This window comes from Gorilla gorilla, chromosome 19 (genome assembly GCF_029281585.2).
Source record: "Gorilla gorilla gorilla isolate KB3781 chromosome 19, NHGRI_mGorGor1-v2.1_pri, whole genome shotgun sequence".
NCBI classification, from domain to species: domain Eukaryota; kingdom Metazoa; phylum Chordata; class Mammalia; order Primates; family Hominidae; genus Gorilla; species Gorilla gorilla.
Genome location: NC_073243.2, coordinates 82,858,019 through 82,876,615, shown reverse-complemented (window position 1 = coordinate 82,876,615; position 18,597 = coordinate 82,858,019). Strand labels below are relative to the sequence as shown.

The following is an 18,597-nucleotide window of genomic DNA, read 5'->3' as shown; positions in this document are numbered from 1 at the left end:
CCACCTCTACAAAAATACAAAAATTAGCTGGGCATGGTGGCAGGTGCCTGTAATCCCAGCTACTTGGGAGGCTGAGGCAGGACAATCGCTTGAGCCCAGGACGTGGAGGTTGCAGTGAGCTGAGATCACACCATTGCACTTCAGCCTGGGTGAGAGTGAGACTCCATCTCAAAAAAAAAAAAAAAGACAAAGTGAGTGATTAAACATGGCTCTAAGATCTCACCCATGCCCTCAATAGGTATTATTTAGCATGTGCTGTGTCAGCTATTGCAGAGTACCTGGGAAACAACAATAAATAGGACTCCTGTCTCCTGAGCCCACAGTCCAATCAAAGAGAGAGCCAAAGAAATAACAACGGTGCCTGGTGAGAATGTTGGGAGAGCCAGGTTCCGGCTGCAACAGGGCAGAGCATGGGGAAGGTTCCCTCCGCCTGGGGCAGGCGGGGTAAACCTCCCCCACAGAGGGGACAGCTATGAGGAGACTCAGACGCCAAACAGGAATCTTTTCAGCCACGTGTCGTGACTCATGCCTGTATTCCCAGTACTTTGGGAGTTCAAGACAGGAGGTGAAGACCAGCCTCATAGCGAGACTGCATCTCTACAAAATATTTTAAAACTAGGCTGCACATGCTGGTGCACGCCTGTAGTCCCAGCTACTCAGGAGGCTGAGGCAGGGGAATCGCTTCAGCCCAGGAGTTCGAGGCTGCAGTGAGCTATGATGACACCACCACACTCCAGCCTGGGCAACAGAACAAGACCCTGTCAGGAAAAAAATAAAAAATAAAAAAAGGCTAGCACAGTGGATCACACCTGTTAATCCCAGCATTTTGGGAGGCCAAGGCAAAAAGATCAACTGAGTCCTGGAGTTTGAGACCAGCCTGGGCAACACAGCAAGACCCTATCTCTAAAAAAATAAAAAGAAAAGGATCTTTTAGTTGGTGATTATGGTGCCAACATGGGCATTCCAGGCAGAAAGAATAGCTCAAGCAAGAGCAGGAGAGCAAATGAGGGCAGTGGAAACAGATCAGTGGCCAGGAGTAAGAAGAGAAGAGGATGAAAACCCAGGAGAGAGCAGAGGACACTGAGTGTCCTGACTAGGGGTTAGGACTTTGTCCTATGGGCCTGCGGGAGCCAATGATAGGACTCAAAAATTTTGATTTGTGGCCGGGCACAGTGGCTCACACCTGTAATCCCAGCGCTTTGTGAGCCTGAGGCAGGAGGATCACTTGATCCCAGGAATTCAAGACCAGCCCGGGGAACACAACAAGGCCCCATCTCTACAAAAGTAAAAAAATTAGCCAGGCATGTTGGCCTGTGCCTATGGTCCCAGCTACTCAGGGGGCTGAGGTGGGAAGATCACTTGGGCCCAGCAGGTTAAGGCTGCAGTGAGCAGTGATCGCACCACCGCACTCCAGCTTGGGTGACAGAGAGAGAGGCGGTCTCAAAAACAAACAAAAATCTGGATTTGTTAGAAAGACCACTTGGGCACGGGTGATAGGAGGCTGTCTGGAAACAAGGCCAGTAAGGAGTCCACCTTTGAGGACCAAGCGAGTGGGGCAGAGGCCTGGCTGCTGGTGAGAAGGGAACACGGACAGGGTAGCGGGAGGTGAGCCCAAAGCTGAAGCGAGGGGAGCACTGCAGTGGGCGCAGGGCAGGGTGGGGGAGGCAAGTGGAATCTCTGCCCAGAGAGAATACACAAGCAGAAAGTTCAACACCGCTTACCTGGTGAAACCCTACAAGCGTTTCCACTCCATACTCGCTCTGAATAATGGGATTGTGATGTCTTACACCAATTCTCAAACTGGGAGGCCAGCTGCAGCTGAATCAACTCCCGGTGCCCATAGTTGTGATACCAAGAGTAGTAGCTGTTCACACGGATCACATCCACATACAGAGCCTAGGACCAGAGCAGCAGAGCCCGTTCAGCAACCACAAGACCGCATGACTCAGTACTCACATGCTGTGGGGGCTCCTCTGACAGAGAAGGTAAGAAGGGGATGTAATCCCAGCACTCTGGGAGGCTGTGGCAGGAGGGTGGCTTGTGGCCAGGAGTTCGAGACCAGCCTGGGCAACACAGCAAGACACCAGCTCTACAAAAAATAGTATCAAGAAAATTAGCACGGCACAGTGGCTCATGCCTGTAATCCCAGCACATTGGGAGGCCAAGGTGGGAGGATCACTTGAGCCCAGGAGTTTGAGACCAGCCTGGGCAACATCGTAGGACTCCATTTCTACAAAACAAAACAAAAAGCCTAGAACGGGAAGAACTACCTCTCGGGGCTGAGAACATCCAACTGCACCAATTTAGATCCTGAAATTGCCCTGCCCCACAAGCAAAAAACATGGTCACAAAGTGGCCCAAAGGAGGCAGGCCTGTGATTGCACACTGACGCTCATGACGTGTGCAGCTGGGAAGGGCTGTGAGAGGCAGAGCAGCTGCCAACACGCAGTCCTCAGCCAAAACCCAGGGCCCCCGCCACTGGAACTGACTCCTCTCCAGGCAGCACTCCCAGCACTGGGCATCCCCTCACCTTGCCCTGGAGAAGCGCTCCCACCCAAGGGGCCAATGCAGTCATTCTCGCAGATAATCTTTTTTCGCTTTGTTTGGAAGACAGAGTCTCGCTCTGTTGCCCAGGCTAGAATGGAGTGGCACAATAGTGCAACCTCTGCCTCCCACGATCAAGCGCAGGCGTGGTGGCATGTGCCTGTTATCCCAGCTACTTGGGAGGCTGAGGCAGGAGAATTGCTTGAACCTGGGAGGCGGAGGTTGCAGTGAGCTGAGACTGTGCCACTGCATTCCAGCCTGGGCAACAGAGCAAGATTCTATCTTTTAAAAAAAAAAAAAAAAGAATGCTAGTATCAGCCAGGCACGGTGGCTCATGCCTGTAATCCCAGCACTTTAGGAGGCTAAGGCAGGAGGATCACTTGAGCTCAAGAGTTTGAGACTGGCCTGGGCAACATAGTGAGATCCCATCTCTACAAAAACATTTAAAATTAGCCGGGCACAGTGGTGTACACCCGGAGTCCCAGCTACCTGGAAGGCTGAGGCAAGAGGGTTGCTTAGGCCCAGGAATTCAAGTCTGCAGTGAGCTGTGATCACACCACTGCACTCCAGCCAGAGCAACAGAGTAAGACCTTGCCTTCACACACACAAACAACAACAACAACAACAAAAAAACTCAGGTTCCAACCCTGGAGTTACTAAATCAGGATCTCAGAATGCAGAGATCTGGCATTTCAATAAAACTTCCCCTGGAGATTCTGATCAGCCAGGTTTGGGCCAGATGAACTCTAAGCTCACTTAAACCTTTGACATTTTATGAGTCTATTAAATCGAGTACAAAAAATGCTGAGTCCAAACTGGGCAAACAAATCCCATCTCCCTATGCCCAGCCTCCTTGGATTCAGAAAGCCACACTGCCTGGAGAGTAAGCAGAGAGAGAATTGTCATTAACCCAAAGACCATCTTTGAAAACAGACTGGCTGCGGCTGAGTGCGGTGGCACACGCCTGTAACCCCAGCCCTTTGGAAGGCCGAGGCAGGAGGATCACTTGAGCCCAGGAGTTCGAGACCAGCCTGGGCAACATGGCAAGACCCTGTCTCTATCTTTCTAAGTAAAACAAAATAAAAAGCTCAGACTGGCAGCACATGGTTCTTTCCAGCTGTTCCCATGAGCAGGCTTCAGGACAAGCCCAGGCAAAGGCAGGGAGAAATGGGGTGGGGACCCCCAGGCTCACCCCCTTGTCTGCTGCGTAGGTGGAGTTGGTCACAAAGGTCACAGGCTGGGAGGGGTCCAAGGCTTTGGTGTGAGCAATCACCATCCTGTCCACAAAAGAGAGAAGACACAGGTTCCGTCAGTCCGGGAAAGGCTCAGACACCCTCCTATCCTCTCTGTCCCATCTTCCCCTGCCAGAACACAACTGGGGGCCAGGCATGATGGCTCACATCTGTAATCCCAGCACTTCAGGAGGCTGAGGCAGGCAGATCACTGAGGTCAGGAGTTCAAGAACAGCCTGGCCAACATGGCAAAACCCCATTTCTACTAAATATACAAAAATTAGCCAGGCATAGTGGCACGCATCTGTAACTCCAGCTACTCGGGAGGCTGAGGCACAAGAATTGCTTGAACCCGGGAGGTGGAGGTTGCAGTGAGCCGAAATCACGCTACTGCACTCCAGCCTGGGCCACAGAGCAAGACCCTGCCCCAAAACAAACAAACAAACAAACAAAAAAAAAAAAAAAAGAAAGAAAAGAAAAGAAAAAAAAACAAAGCACAGAGCCGCTGCTTTCTTCCCTAACTTGAGATGTATTTTACATAAGGGCACGTTCCTCTAGTCCTAGACCGAGCTCTTTAACATCACTCTTTCTCCCCCACCCCTGAATCCAATTCCCCCAGAGGCGTAGCCACCCTGCCAGGTACACAGAGCTGAGGTCACTGGACTGAACACTGCCAAAAATGAGGTTCACTTCCTGAAATAGCTCTTGAACACAGGAGTGAATGGGCTGTGGATTCAGGTGGAATATTTATTAATGCATCAAGCAAACAGGTAGTGCGAAGCGGGAGGTAGGCATGGGGCTGGGTGCTAGGTGCTCAGTAATGACTCAAATCTAAGTCCACAGGTCCTGGGCAGTGGGAGTGGAGATGCATGCACAGAAAAACGGTGCAAGTGCCAGGCGAGGTGGCTCACGCCTAGAACCCCAGCACTTTGGGAGGCTTACTTGAGACCAGGCGCTTGAGACCAGCCTGGGCAACATAGCAAGACCTTGTTTCTACAACAAATTTAAAAATTAGGGCCGGGCATGGTGGCTCAAGCCTGTGAGCACTTTGGGAGGCCAAGGCAGGTGGATCACGAGCTCAAGAGTTCGAGACCAGCCTGGCCAACATGGTGAAACCCCATCTCAACAAAAAATTAAGAAGAAAACTAGCTGGGCATGGTGGCGTGAGCCTGTAATCCCAGCTACTCAGGAGGGTGAGGCAGGAGAACTGTTTGTACCCAGGAGGTAGAGGATGCAGTGAGCCAAGATCGCAACACTGCTCTCCAGCCTGGGAGACAGACAAGACTCTGACTCGTGGGGAAAAAAAATATTAAAATTTAGCCTGGCAAGGCAGCGCACGTCTGTGGTCCCAGCTATTTGGGAGGCTGAGTGGGGAGGATCGCTTAAGCCCAGGAGGCCGAGATGGCAACGAGCTATGATTGCACCACTGCACTCCAGCCTGGGCAACAGAGTGAGACCCTGACTCTGAAAAACAAACAATGAAAGAAATGTTGCGAATGGAAATGACAAGTGGTGGCAGGAATTGGGCACTCTATGAGACAACAGACACATCCCCGATTGGAGAGTCAGGGACAGGCTCTTAGAAGAAATGGCCTTTATGCTGAGTCAAGTTAACCAGGAGAGATGAAGGGAAGAGGCTCCCAACAGAGGGACCAGTCCGTGCTCAGAGCTCCCAGCATCTGCCCAAGGCCTCCACAGAACAGACCTGTTGTGTTTTTGTTTTGTTTTGTTTTTTTGAGATACAGAGTCTCATTCTGTAGCCCAGGCTGGAATGCAGTGGCATTATCTCAGCTCATTGCAATCTCTGCCTCCTGGTTCACCTGAGGCGATTCTCCTGCCTCAGCCTACCTAGTAGCTGGGATTACAGACGTCCACCACCATGCCCAGCTAATTTTTGTATTTTTAGTAGAGACAGGATTCACTACCTGTTGACCAGGCTGGTCTCGAACTCCTGACCTCAGGTGATCCACCCACCTCAGCCTCCCAAACTGCTGGGATTACAGGCGTGACCCACTGCATCTGGCCTAGAATGTTGTTGAAGCTGGTTTTCTTCTTCTTTCCTCAGTTCTTTTCTTTTACATCTTCCCCCCATCATTGCTCTGCCCATCCGAAGGCTGTGGCTGGCACAGGACAGAACAGAACCTCCTAGCCTCAAGTTCCAAACCCACACTCTCCAATAGCCAGGCTCTCAGATGGGAAGCTTCAAAGCCTTGTGACAGCCTGGCTGAACCTCTCCAGCCTGGGTGCTCCCTCCATTTCCTGCCCCGGAAACAGGCATCTCCTCTGGCCACCTCCCAAAGCCTGTCTGGAAGCCTCAGGCACCCGCTCCTGGAAGCCTGTACGATTCACAACAAAGGGCCTGTCCACCCAGTCGTGCTGAGCACACCCCTATTCCCCCGAGCTCTGAATTGTCCTTTGCCCAGGCTAGGACAACATCTCAGAGCCTTCTGCCTGCTGCAGACTCAGCTCAGCCCAAATCACTCCATGAAATTGGGGTGTGGCATCTGCCTCAAGGAGCATTTCTACAACCTCTGCTGCCTCTACCGCAAATGAAACTGACTCTCACCCACTGGCTCTCGGTGACGGGCACAGTGCGGAGCCCCACAGGGAGTGTGTAGAAGTCAAAGGCTCCAGTGACTTCTGTGCAGTCAGCCGCACCTATGACAGCCAAAGCGCCAGGTGTGAGCACCCCGACAGCCTGAGCCCCATCTGGCCTGCCCTACGGCAGGAAGAGCCCTCGTGATGCACCCCAGAAGTCGCCTCTGGGCCTGCAGAGAAGCAGCAATCAGAGGCTCTGCCCTTCACTGGCTGACCCTGGGACCTGCCCTTCAAAACCAGGCCTTCTCCTTGACCAGACGAAGTGTATCATGCCTGGAATCCCTACACTTTGGGAGGCTAAGGCAGGAGGATCACCTGAGTCCAGGAGTTCAAGACCAGCCTGGGCAACCTAGTAAGACCCCAACTCAATAAAAAGGATTTTTTTTTTGAGACAGTCTCACTCTGTCACCCAGGATAGAGTGCAGTGGCATGATCTCAATTCACCGCAGCCCCTGCCTCCTGGGTTCAAGCAATTCCCCTGCCTCAGCCTCCCGAGTAGCTGGGATTACAGACGTGCACCATCATGCCCTGCAAATTTTCATATTTTAGTACAGACGGGGTTTCACCATGTTGGCCAGGCTGGTCTCCAACTCCTGGCCTAAAGTGATCCAGCCGCGTCAGCCTCCTGAAGTGCTGGGATTACAGGCGTAAGCCACCATGCCCGGCCTACAAAAAAATTTTTTTTAATTAGCCAGGCATGGTGGCATGTGCCTGTAGTCCCAGCTACTCATGAGGCCAAGGTAGGAGGATTGCAGCTCAAAGCTGCAGTGAGCTGTGATCAGGCCATTGCATTCCAGCCTGGGTGACAGAGTGAGACCATCATAAATAAATAAATAAATAAATAAATAAATAAATAAATAAATAAATAAAAAATCTGGGCCTCCCACCAAGGGTGGGAAACATCACAAAGCTCAGAGGACCACACCTGCCCGTTCACCTGTCCTGGGCTCCTGCTGAAGCCAGGGCTACCAGATGGGGGCAAAAGACCTCCCTTAAGCAAGTCCAAAACCACCATTACCTCCCACGAGTACAGGTAGGCGGGGTGTTCATGCATCAGGTACGGCCACCAGAGGTTGGCACCCAGCACCTTCAGCTGGCCCTGGGTACCAGCCTGGTTGTCCACGACTTTGTTTTCCGCATTCAAAAGACACACTTCCAACTTGAACTGGTTACTGCACTTGACGGAGATCTGGTAATTCACCAGCCCTGCAGGAGGCAAGAGAGACCAGGGCTTAGGGAGGGACATGACCTGGGTCACACAAACAGGAATGCCCCACAATGACCACTCCCAGGCACTCTCATTTGCTTCTGTTGCTTTTGTTTTTTTTTCATATTTTTGAGATAGAATCTCGCTCTGTCACCCAGGCTGGAGTGCAGTGGCATGATCTGGACTCACTGAAACCTCTGCCTCCCAGGTTCAAGTGATTCTCCTGCCTCAGCCTCTGGAATAGCTGGGATTACAGGTACCTGCCACCACATCCAGCTAATTTTTGTATTGTTAGTAGAGACGGGGTTTCACCACATTAGCCAGGATGGTCTTGATCTCCTGACCTCGTGATCCGCCTGCCTCAGCCTCCCAAAGTGCTGGGATTACAGGCTTGAGCCACCGTGCCCGGCCCGGAACCAATGCTCCCGGCCCGCTTTTTTTAATTTAATTTTTTATTTTTTAATTATTTATTTTTTTGAGATGGAGTCTCACTCTGTCACCCAGGCTGGAGTGTAGTGCTGAGATCCTGACTCACTGCAACCTCCACCTCTGGAGTTCAGGTGATTCTCCTGCCTCAGCCTTCCGAGTACCTGGGAATACAGGAATGCACCACCATGCCCGGCAAATTTTTGTATTTTTAGTAGAGACGGAGTTTTGCCATGTTGGCCAGGCTGGTCTCGAACTCCTGAACTCAGGTGATCCACCCGCCTCAGTCTCCCAATAGATTAGATATATTATTGATGAATTGCTTCCTTTAACACCCTATTCATTGAATTTTCCAGTAAACCACAATTACTAATTACTCCTGAAATCAGAAAAGAGGTTAAAAAGATTTTATAACAGTATCCTATGAAATCTACTACTTTCAAGTAATAGTAGTTGAATTACCAAAACCCATCACTCAAGCCAATGACTACAATTAAGATATCAGTAACATTTCCTAGATAAATAAAGTCAATTAATTATATTTGCATCTGGGAAATAGAGAAAGTACATATAAGCCATGATTTTGAAGTCAAAAGAGAGAGAATATTTGGCAAGGAGGGGTGAGTTATAGTATGTAATTATAACATATAGTAGTTTTTTGTATGCCGGTAACTAATTTTAATTTCCTACATTTTTATGTAGATTTCTGCTATTCTTGTCCTATTTTCCTAAACATCTTTCTATATGGATGACTACATAAGTCTGAGAATACCAAAAGAGACAGACACAGAACCAATCGGATTCCTTTCTTCTTGAAGCTTCTGCACAGCAAAAGAAACTATCAACAGAGTGAACAGACAACCTACAGAATAGGAGAAAATTTTTGCAACAATGCATGTGACAAAGATCTAATGTCCAACACTGATAAGGAACTTAAACAAATTTACAAGAAAAAAAAAATCTCATTAGAAAGTGGGCAAAGGACATAAACAGACACTTCAAAAGAAGACACACATGCGGCCAACAAGCATATGAAAAAAAGCTCAATATCACTGATCATTAGAGAAATGCAAATCAAAACCACAATGGCATACCATCTCACACCAGTCAGAATGGTTATTATTAAAAAGTCAACGCCGGGCATGGTGGCTCACGCCTATAATCCCAGCACTTTAGGAGGCCAAGGCAGGCAGATCGCATGAGGTCAGGAGTTCCAGACCAGCCTGGACAACCTGGCGAAACCCCGTCTCTACTTAAAATACAAAAATTAGCCCAGCGTGGTGGCGGGCGCCTGTAATCCCAGCTACTCAGGATGCTGAGGCAGGAGAATCGCTTGAACCCGGGAGACAGAGGTTGTAGCGAGCCGAGATCATGCCACTGCACTCTCCAGCTTAGGTGACAGAGTGAGACTCTGTCTCAAAAAAAAAAAAAAAAATATTTGAATTTTGTTTAAATCGCTAACACATACTGGGCATTTAATAACAAAAAAAAGGACATGAGATTGTGATCCTTATGAGGGTCTGAGAGGCATTTCACTAGGGTTCAACATAGAGCAGTCTGATACATACTGTAATAATTTAATCCAATGGCTCATCTACAGCACCTAAAAAGATTACAGCAGATTCTCATTATTCAGTGTAGTTACAGTCTAGAAAGTTCCATGAACAAATAAAAAGTTAGGTTTCAGCAAGCTACTGGTCACATTTTTGTAAGCTTACCAACACCTACTTTTGTTGTATGTGTGCTTATTTAATATATATTGTTGGCCAGGCACAGTGGCTAACGCCTGTAATCCCAGCACTTTGGGAAGCCAAGGCGGGCAGATCATTTGAGGTCTGGAGTTCGAGACCAGCCTGGCCAACGTGGTGAAACCCCGTCTCTACTAAAACTACAAAAAAAAAAAAAAAAAATTAGCCAGGCATGGTGGTGCATGCCTGTAGTCTTAGCTACCTGGGAGGCTAAGGCAGGGGGATCGCTTGAACCCAGGAGACAGAGATTGCAGTGAGCCAAGACTGCACCACTGCACTCCAGCCTGAGCAACAGAGTGAGACTCTGTCTCAAAAATAATAATAATAATTAATTAAATGAAGAATAAATAAATAATATACATTGTTCATTCATTAACACTGAACTCACAGCCAAAGGCACTACAGCACTCACGCCTGAGTGGAGTTTATTTAATGCATGTATTTTCTCTGTAAGGCACATCACAGACTTCTTGGACTTGTGAATGCTAAGCAGCACTTCAGCACTATGCTTGGGGGTTAATTTAAATGGCAAAACAACCAACAAACAGTACAAAAATAGGAAAAGCATGGCATTAAATAGACCACAAAAAGGATACCTGACTATTGTATGAGAGCTGAAAAAGAAGGCAGAATATCATCGTGTTCAAACTCAAATTCTTTGACACTCTATGCAAACACATGACTATGAAAGTGCTGTGAGTACTGACGTGGGGGTTACAAAAAATAGTAGGTGAGTTCACAAATACAAAAGCTGAAAGCAAGGAGGATCGACTGTATTTTCGTAGACAATCTAATCTCATAGACGATTTCAATTCAGACAAAAATCATGAGAATTACCGTATTACAAAAGGGCACTAGACAGGGGGAAAAGAGTAAAAATCAGAATTAAAACAAAGGTTCAAAATTCTGCATCAACCATATCCAGTTACACTTTAATATGTTTGTGGCAGACTACATTATTGTTCCCAACTCATCACCCCTCCCTATATCTACAACCTTTCCCCAAGACAATGCAGTTCCTCCTGCTAGAGATCAGGTATATTTATCTATACTATCAATGTTAGCCATGGACAAGGTATGTGCTTTGGCTGACTGAATGTTAGTGGACACGATAGAAGCAATGGCTTAAAATGTACTTCCAGAACTGGAGTTTCCTTGTGATTCTATCACTGTGACAAAAACACATTCTCAGGTAGTCCACTGATCCAAGGGGGAACGAACACACAGAAAACATACCTAGACTCTATCTGCAGCTTGCAGCCTCACCAAGCCAAGAACAGTCAACTCACAGATATGTTAGCAAAAATAAATGTTTTTCGTACCTTAAGTTTTATATAATTATTGACCTATAGTTAACTGATATACAATATACATTAATCTTAAAATATCATTATCCCATTAAAAATATTTACATTAAAAACTGAGACCACTTTCTTTCCTCCTTTTTTTTAAATTAAGAGACAGGGTGTCTCAATGTTGCCCAAGCTGGAGTTCAGTGGCTAGTGGCTATTCACAAGAACGATCATCGCACACTACCTCAAACTCCTGGGATCAAGCAATCCTCCTGCCTCAGCTTTCCAAGTAGCTGGGACTATAAGTGTGTACCACAGCATGTCAGCTCTCTCTCTCCTTCTTGACCTAAAGCCTAGCATAAAATTAGCTAAGTAGAATGTTTCCAAAGATGCCTGCATCAGTATCTCCCATCCCACATAATTTCTGTTTGATTTTGCCATTCACCCATAAAATGGTGGGATCTACCTCTCCTCCTTGCAAATTTCAGCTGGCCCTCTGATCCTGTCTAAGATCTGAAGCCAGATATGAAGGTACTTCATTAATTTCCATGTTTGTCCTCTATGCAACCTAGCAATCAAGCAAGAAGTCAAAACATACTGATATAGTTTGGATGGGTCCCCACCCAAATCTCACCTTGCATTGTAATAATTCCCACGTGTCAAGGGTGGGGCCAGGTGCAGATAACTGAATCATGGGGATGGTTCCCCCCATACTGTTCTCGTGGTAGTGAATAAGTCTCATGAGATCTGATGGTTTTATAAATGGGAGTTCTCCTGCACATGCTCTCCCCTGCCTGCCACTATGTGAGACATGCTTTTGCACCTCCTTGCCTTCCACCGTGATTGTGAGGCCTCCCCAGCCATGCAGAACTGTGAGTCAATTCAACCTCTTTCCTTTATAAATTACCCAGTCTCAGGTATGTCTTTATTTGCAGTGTGAGAACAGACTAATACAATAAGTTGATACCAGTAGAGTGGGGTGCTGCTGTAAAGATACCCGAAAATGCGGAAGCAACTTTGGAAATGGGTAACAGGGAGAGGCTGGAACACTTTGGAAGGCTCAGAAGAGGATAGGAAAATGTGGGAAAGTTTGGAACTTCCTAGAGACTTGTTGAATGGCTTTGACCAAAATGTTAATAGTGATATGGACGATAAGGTCCAGGCGGAGGTGGTCTCAGAGGGAGATGAGGAATTTGTTGGGAAATGGAGTAAAGTCACTCTTACTATGCAAAGACACTGCAGGCATTGTGCACCTGTATTAGAAACGGGCATAAGATAGGCGGGAAAGAGTGAAAATAAGAATTTTTTTCTAGAGTTCCCTAGAGATCTGTGGAACTTTGAACTTGAGAGAGATGATTTAAGGTATCTGACAGAAGAAATTTCTAAGCAGCAAAGCATTCGAGAAGAAGCAGAGCATAAAAGTTCAGAAAATTTGTAGCCCGATGATGCAACAGAAAAGAAAAATCTATTTTCTCAGGAGACTGGGTTGTAGAAATTTGCACAAGTAATGAGGAGCCAAATGTTAATCACCAAGACAATGGGGCAAACGTCTCCAGGGCATGTTAGAGACCCTCACAGCAGACCCTCCCATCACAGGCCAGGAGGCTTAGAAGGAAAAATGGTTTTGTGGGTCCAGAACCCCCTGCTGTGTGCAGCCTAGGAACTTGGTGCCCTGCATCCCAGCTGCTCCTGCCATAGGTAAAAGGGGCCAAGGTACACCTCAGGCCATGGCTTCAGAGGGTGCAAGTTCCAAGCCTTTCAGGTTCTAGGTGGTGTTAAGCCTGCAGATGCTCCGAAGTCAAGAATTAAGGTTCATGAACCTCCGCCTAGATTTCAGAAGATGTATGAAAATGCCTGGAAATCCAGGCAAAAGTTTGCTTCGGGGGGGAGGGGAGAGGAGGGAGGGGGAGGGGGGAGGGGGGAGGGGGGGCCCTCATGGATAACCTCTGGTAGGGCAGTGTCAAAGGGAAATATGGGGTTGGAGCCCCCACACAGAGTTCCCACTGGGGTACTGCCAAGCAGAGCTGTGAGAAAAGGGCCACCATCCTCCAGACCCCAGAATGGTAGATCCACTGACAGCTTGCACTGTGTGCCTGGAAAAGCTGCAGACACTCAATGCAGCCAGAAGGGGGGCTGTACCCTGCAAAGCCACAGGGGCGGGGCTGCCCAAGACCCTGGGAACCCACTTCTCGCATCACCTAGATGTGACACATGGAGTCAAAGGAGGTCATTTTGGAGCTTTAAGATTTGCCTGCTGGGTTTTGGACTTGCATGGGGCCTGTAGCTCTTTCGCTTTGGCCAATTTCTCCCATTTGAAACGAGTGTATTTACCCAATGCCTGTATCCCTGTGTATCTAGAAAATAACTAACTTGCTTTTGATTTTGCAGGCTCATAGGTGGAAGGGACTTGCCTTGTCTCAGATGAGACTTTGGACTATGGAATTTTGAGTTAATGCTGAAATAAGAGTTTGGGGGACTTTGGGGAAAGCATGATTGCTTTTGAAATGTGAGGACATGAGATGTGGGAGGGGCCGGGGAAGAATTAAGATACGGTTTGGCTCTGTCCCCACCCAAATCTCATTTGGAATTGTAACACTTCCCATGTGTCGAGGGTGGGGCCAGGTGGAGATAATTGAATCATGGAGGCAGTTTCCCCCATGCTGTTCTCATGGTAGTGAATAAGTCTCATGAGATCTGACGGTTTTATCAATGGGAGTTCCCCTGCACATGCTCTCTCCTGCCCACCACGTCTGACTAAATTTTGTATTTTTACTAGAGACGGGGTTTCACTATGTTGGCCAGGCTGGTCTCCAACTCCTGATCTCGTGATCCGTCCACCCCGACCTCCCAAAGTGCTAGGATTATAGGCATAAGCCACCACACCCAGCCTCTTTTTTTTCTTTTTCTTTTTTTTTATCTGGAGACTGAGTTTTGCACTTGTTGCCCAGGCTGGAGTGCCATGGTGCCATCTCAGCTCACTGCAGTCTCCACCTCAGCAGGAGAGCAGGAATCTTCAGTGATCCACGGGCAGATCTGCAGCCATTGTGGGCACCTGCTCCTCCCGCGACCTTTGTGCCCACGTCTCTCCCTCCAGTACCTATTGCACGACCCCCCACGTCCGCCTCCTGCCATTGCCAGCAAGTGCCTTGTGCGGGTACCTGGCTGTGCTTATTAATCCATTATGGTCGCTCTGTCACTGGTACCATTATGTGCTCACGTGCCCACTCCCTCAGGTTTAGAAGGCGCGTTGCCCGGAAACAGAAGAGTCTGCTGGCTTAGCCTTTGGCCGAGTTGGCAGCTGGATGAGGACGCTCAGAGCCCAGCTCTCGAGAGTTCAAGCATCCGACGGTTCCCCACTGCTCCCAGGAGCGGTTACCCGGGCACTCTGTGCCCCTCATTCCTGTTTGGGCCAAGGCCGAGGACCTGCGAGTAGGCCTCAGTTGCCTGGAGCCCCTTCAGCCCATCCCCCAGTTCACTTTGCTTGTGGGATCTCCCCGTTGCTCCTGCCCCTGGACTGAGTGGCAGGCCATCCTACAAGCACCCGGACACTCGACATCAGTGGCGTCAAGACAACTCTAAGAAGGATTTCCGTGATCCTGCAAGACCTGTGTTCCATCCTGGTGATTCTGCCTTCAATTTCACTGCACAGGTACCACAGTAAGCCAGTGCTGTGTGCTCCAAGTTCCAGGACATCCCCCAGCTCAGCCACTACACTGAGCACAAGGACTCTGTGGGGCCCAGGAGCAGGTGGTCACCCCTTTGGGGTCCACAACACTCAGCTGTGCCCAGACTTGTGTCCAGGGAAGATAGTGTTGAGGGCCCTCAAGGAGAGTGCGGCAGGGATGCCTGAGCAGGACAAGGAACCCAGAGTCCAAAAAAATCCGGATGATCAGAGAACGGTCCCCGAGGTCACCGGGGATGCACGGTCTGCATTTCGGCCCCTGCGGGACAATGGAGGCCTCTCTCCCTTTGTGCTCAGGCCCGGGCCTCAGCAGACAGACCTCCATGCCCAGAGCTCACAAATCAGATATAATCAGACATCCCAGACCTCCTGGAGGAGCTCGAGCAACAAACGAAATGCCATCTCCAGCTCCTACAGCTCCACGGGAGGCTTGCCGGGGCTAAAGCAGAGGAGGGGGCCAGCCTCATCCCGCTGCCAGCTGACCCTCAGTTACTCAAAGACAGGGAGTGAGGACAGGCCTCAGGCTGTCTCTTCGGGTCACACACGGTGTGAGAAGGTGGCAGATACAGCACCAGGGCAGACACTCGCCCCAAGGGGTGGCTCCCCCAGATCCCAGGACTCTAGGCCCCGTAGACGCAAGATTCCCCTGCTGCCACGCAGGCGAGGGGAGCCTTTGATGCTGCCACCTCCCTTAGAGCTGGGGTATCGGGTCATGGCTGAAGACCTGCACCTGGAAAAAGAGGCGGCATTTCAGCGAATCAACAGTGCACCGCACCTTGAGGACAAGGCCATCTCGGACTGCAGACCCTCACGGCCTTCCCACACTTTGTCCTCACTTGCAACAGGGGCTTCGGGTGGGCCTCCCGTTTCTAAAGCACCCACTATGGATGCACAGCAGGACAGACCCAAGTCCCAAGACTGCCTGGGCCTAGTGGCCCCCCTAGCATCTGCTGCAGAGGTCCCCTCTACAGCGCCCGTGTCTGGGAAGAAGCACAGACCAGGAGGACCCCTGTTCTCCTCCTCAGATCCCCTTCCTGCCACCTCTACCCACTACGGGGACTCAGCCCAGGTCACCTCACTGATTTCTGCCCCCTTCACAGCTGCAAGCAGGGATGCCGGCATGAGAAGAACAAGGCCTGGCATGTCGGCTCCTGCAGCTGCCGCAGCAGCCCCTCCCTCCTCCACATTGAACCCCACGTCGGGGTCACTACTCAATGCAGTGGATGGAGGCCCCTTACATTTCTCGGCCTTAGCCACAGCTGCAGCAGGTGCCCAGAGGTCAGAAGTGAGATATAAGCAGAGATCCCAGACCTCCCGGACCAGATCGTGCCGCAAACGAAATGCCAGCTCGAGCTCCCACAGCTCTACGGAAGGCCTCCCGGAACTAAAGCGGAGGACGGGGCCAGCCTCATCCCGCTGCCAGCTGGCACACAGTTCCTCAAAGACAGTGAGGGAGGACGGACCTCAGGATGTCTCTTCGGCTCACAACCGCTATGAAAAGAAGGCAGATACAGCACCAGGGCAGACACTCGCCCCCAGGGGTGGCTCCCCCAGATCCCAGGCCTCCAGGCCCCGCATCGACAGTGCACCGCACGTTGAGGACGAGGCCATCTCGGACTGCAGACCCTCACGGCCTTCCCACACTTTGTCCTCACTTGCAACAGGGGCTTCGGGTGGGCCTCCTGTTTCTAAAGCACCCACTATGGATGCACAGCAGGACAGACCCAAGTCCCAAGACTGCCTGGGCCTAGTGGCCCCCCTAGCATCTGCTGCAGAGGTCCCCTCTACAGCTCCCGTGTCTGGGAAGAAGCACAGACCACCAGGACCCCTGTTCTCCTCCTCAGATCCCCTTCCTCCTGCCACCTCTTCCCACTCCCGGGACTCAGCCCAGGTCACCTCGATGATTCCTGCCCCCTTCACAGCTGCAAGCAGGGATGCCCGCATGAGAAGAACAAGGCCTGGCATGTCGGCTCCTGCAGCTGCCGCAGCAGCCCCTCCCCCCTCCACATTGATCGCCAGGGTGAGGTTACTAAATGCAGTGGATGGAAGCCCCTCATATTTCTGGGCCTCAGCCACAGCTGCAGCAGGTGCCCAGAGGTCAGAAGTGAGATATAAGCAGAGATCCCAGACCTCCCGGACCAGATCGTGCCCCAAACGAAATGCCAGCTCGAGCTCCCACAGCTCTACGGAAGGCCTCCCGGAACTAAAGCGGAGGACGGGGCCAGCCTCATCCCGCTGCCAGCTGGCACACAGTTCCTCAAAGACAGTGAGTGAGGACGGACCTCAGGATGTCTCTTCGGGTCACAACCGCTATGAAAAGAAGGCAGATACAGCACCAGGGCAGACACTCGCCCCCAGGGGTGGCTCCCCCAGATCCCAGGACTCTAGGCCCCGCATCGACAGTGCACTGCATGTTGAGGACAAGGCCATCTCGGACTGCAGACCCTCACGGCCTTCCCACACTTTGTCCTCACTTGCAACAGGGGCTTCGGGTGGGCCTCCCGTTTCTAAGGCACCCACTATGGATGCACAGCAGGGCAGACCCAAGTCCCAAGACTGCCTGGGCCTAGTGGCCCCCCTAGCATCTGCTGCAGAGGTCCCCTCTACAGCTCCCGTGTCTGGGAAGAAGCACAGACCAGCAGGACCCCTGTTCTCCTCCTCAGATCCCCTTCCTGCCACCTCTTCCCACTCCCGGGACTCAGCCCAGGTCACCTCGCCGATTCCTGCCCCCTTCACACCTGCAAGCAGGGATGCCGGCATGAGAAGAATGTTTTGTGTTCGAAATTGTTTGAGGGGTTTGGGTTTATTTTTGTTGGTTTTTTTTGTTGTTGTTGTTGTTGCTTACATGGGCATCCTTCAGCTTTTAATAATCTGAAAAATTCTATTTACCCATTGTCAATGTTTATAAATTAATCTGAGTCAATTTTATACAATAAGAGGTGAACTTTTATGCATGAAACAATAACTTAACAAAAAATGTACCAGAAGAAGAATGTTCATTACAAATATAGGAAACATAAATATTACCCAATATTGGCAAGCACTAAAATGTTCAGAAATATAAGTCTATTACAGTTATAGCTCTCTCAAGCAAAAAAATAGCAGAGAAAAACTTAGTTTACCTTAGGGGCTATTTATTTACTTAGAGATTTGTTAAAAGGTCAAATGGGGTCACACTGAATACGAAGAAGAGCTGTTCACCCAGGCCTCACTAAGAACTCTTCTTCATTCAGTAGCTATATAGTAATATGACAACTGCTCCTACGACCCAAAGAGGAACTACAGCAACTACTCTTTAGCATCTGTTGCTCCCAACTCTGCTTTGCAATTATGTGACTCAAGCATTCTGGCTCCGTTAACTATTACTGCTGTTACTCCCAATTAAATTCCCTCTAAAAAATAAAAATTTTTAAACCTGTAATTTAAGCTCTCTGCTGCCTCATGACTTCAATTCCATCAGAGTTATGCATTGTTTCCTCTGTACATCTTTGCTCTGCTTCCATTGCTAATTCCCTAGTAAAGTGTTGTATATTCAAAGTTCCAAAGAAACAGAATATCCAAGACATCACCAATCGTCCAAAACACAGTGTAGGAAGCCACAGTTAAGAGAAGCAAGACCATTAGCTCTTTTTATAGGCTGGAGAACAACAGGATGCTTTGGTCCTGTATCAGCAGGATGCTTTTCGGGTAGATCCTACTGCCACCCTAGCTATGGGCACATGTCAGAGTCCCATGTAATAAAGGAGACAAAAGGAAACCACCACGAGTATAAACTAAGAAAAGTACTCCAAGGTTTCTAAGAATGGAGCTGTAGAACTCACTTTGCCCCATTTGTTACTTCTCCACGGTACTTACCACCACCTATTAT

The 18,597-nt window shown here is 49.6% G+C and overlaps 2 protein-coding genes across 6 annotated transcripts in view; one reads left to right on the top strand and one right to left on the bottom strand.

Moving 5' to 3' along the window:
• Positions 1-3,735: 3,735 nt before the first annotated feature.
• The window catches only part of LOC115933270 (ciliogenesis and planar polarity effector 1-like), a 133,045-nt gene continuing 118,183 nt past the window's right edge, over positions 3,736-18,597 (bottom strand). For 4 of the 5 annotated variants that reach the window (XR_010131788.1, XR_010131791.1, XR_010131789.1 and 1 more), the window contains exon 32: positions 3,736-3,821. Coding sequence is in view for 1 of the 5 variants with exons in the window: in XM_055367915.2 (XP_055223890.2) it covers positions 7,544-7,580 (37 nt within the window). In the remaining 4 variants the exon portion in view is untranslated. Of the gene's footprint in view, positions 3,822-7,415; positions 7,581-18,597 lie in introns of those variants that run through there. The other variant, XM_055367915.2, reaches the window with a different exon arrangement.
• Positions 14,958-18,150, top strand: LOC115932887 (putative POM121-like protein 1-like). The gene has a single exon (XM_055367917.2). It carries the CDS (start codon positions 15,406-15,408, stop codon positions 17,602-17,604), a length of 2,199 nt encoding a protein of 732 aa, XP_055223892.2. The 5' UTR covers positions 14,958-15,405; the 3' UTR covers positions 17,605-18,150.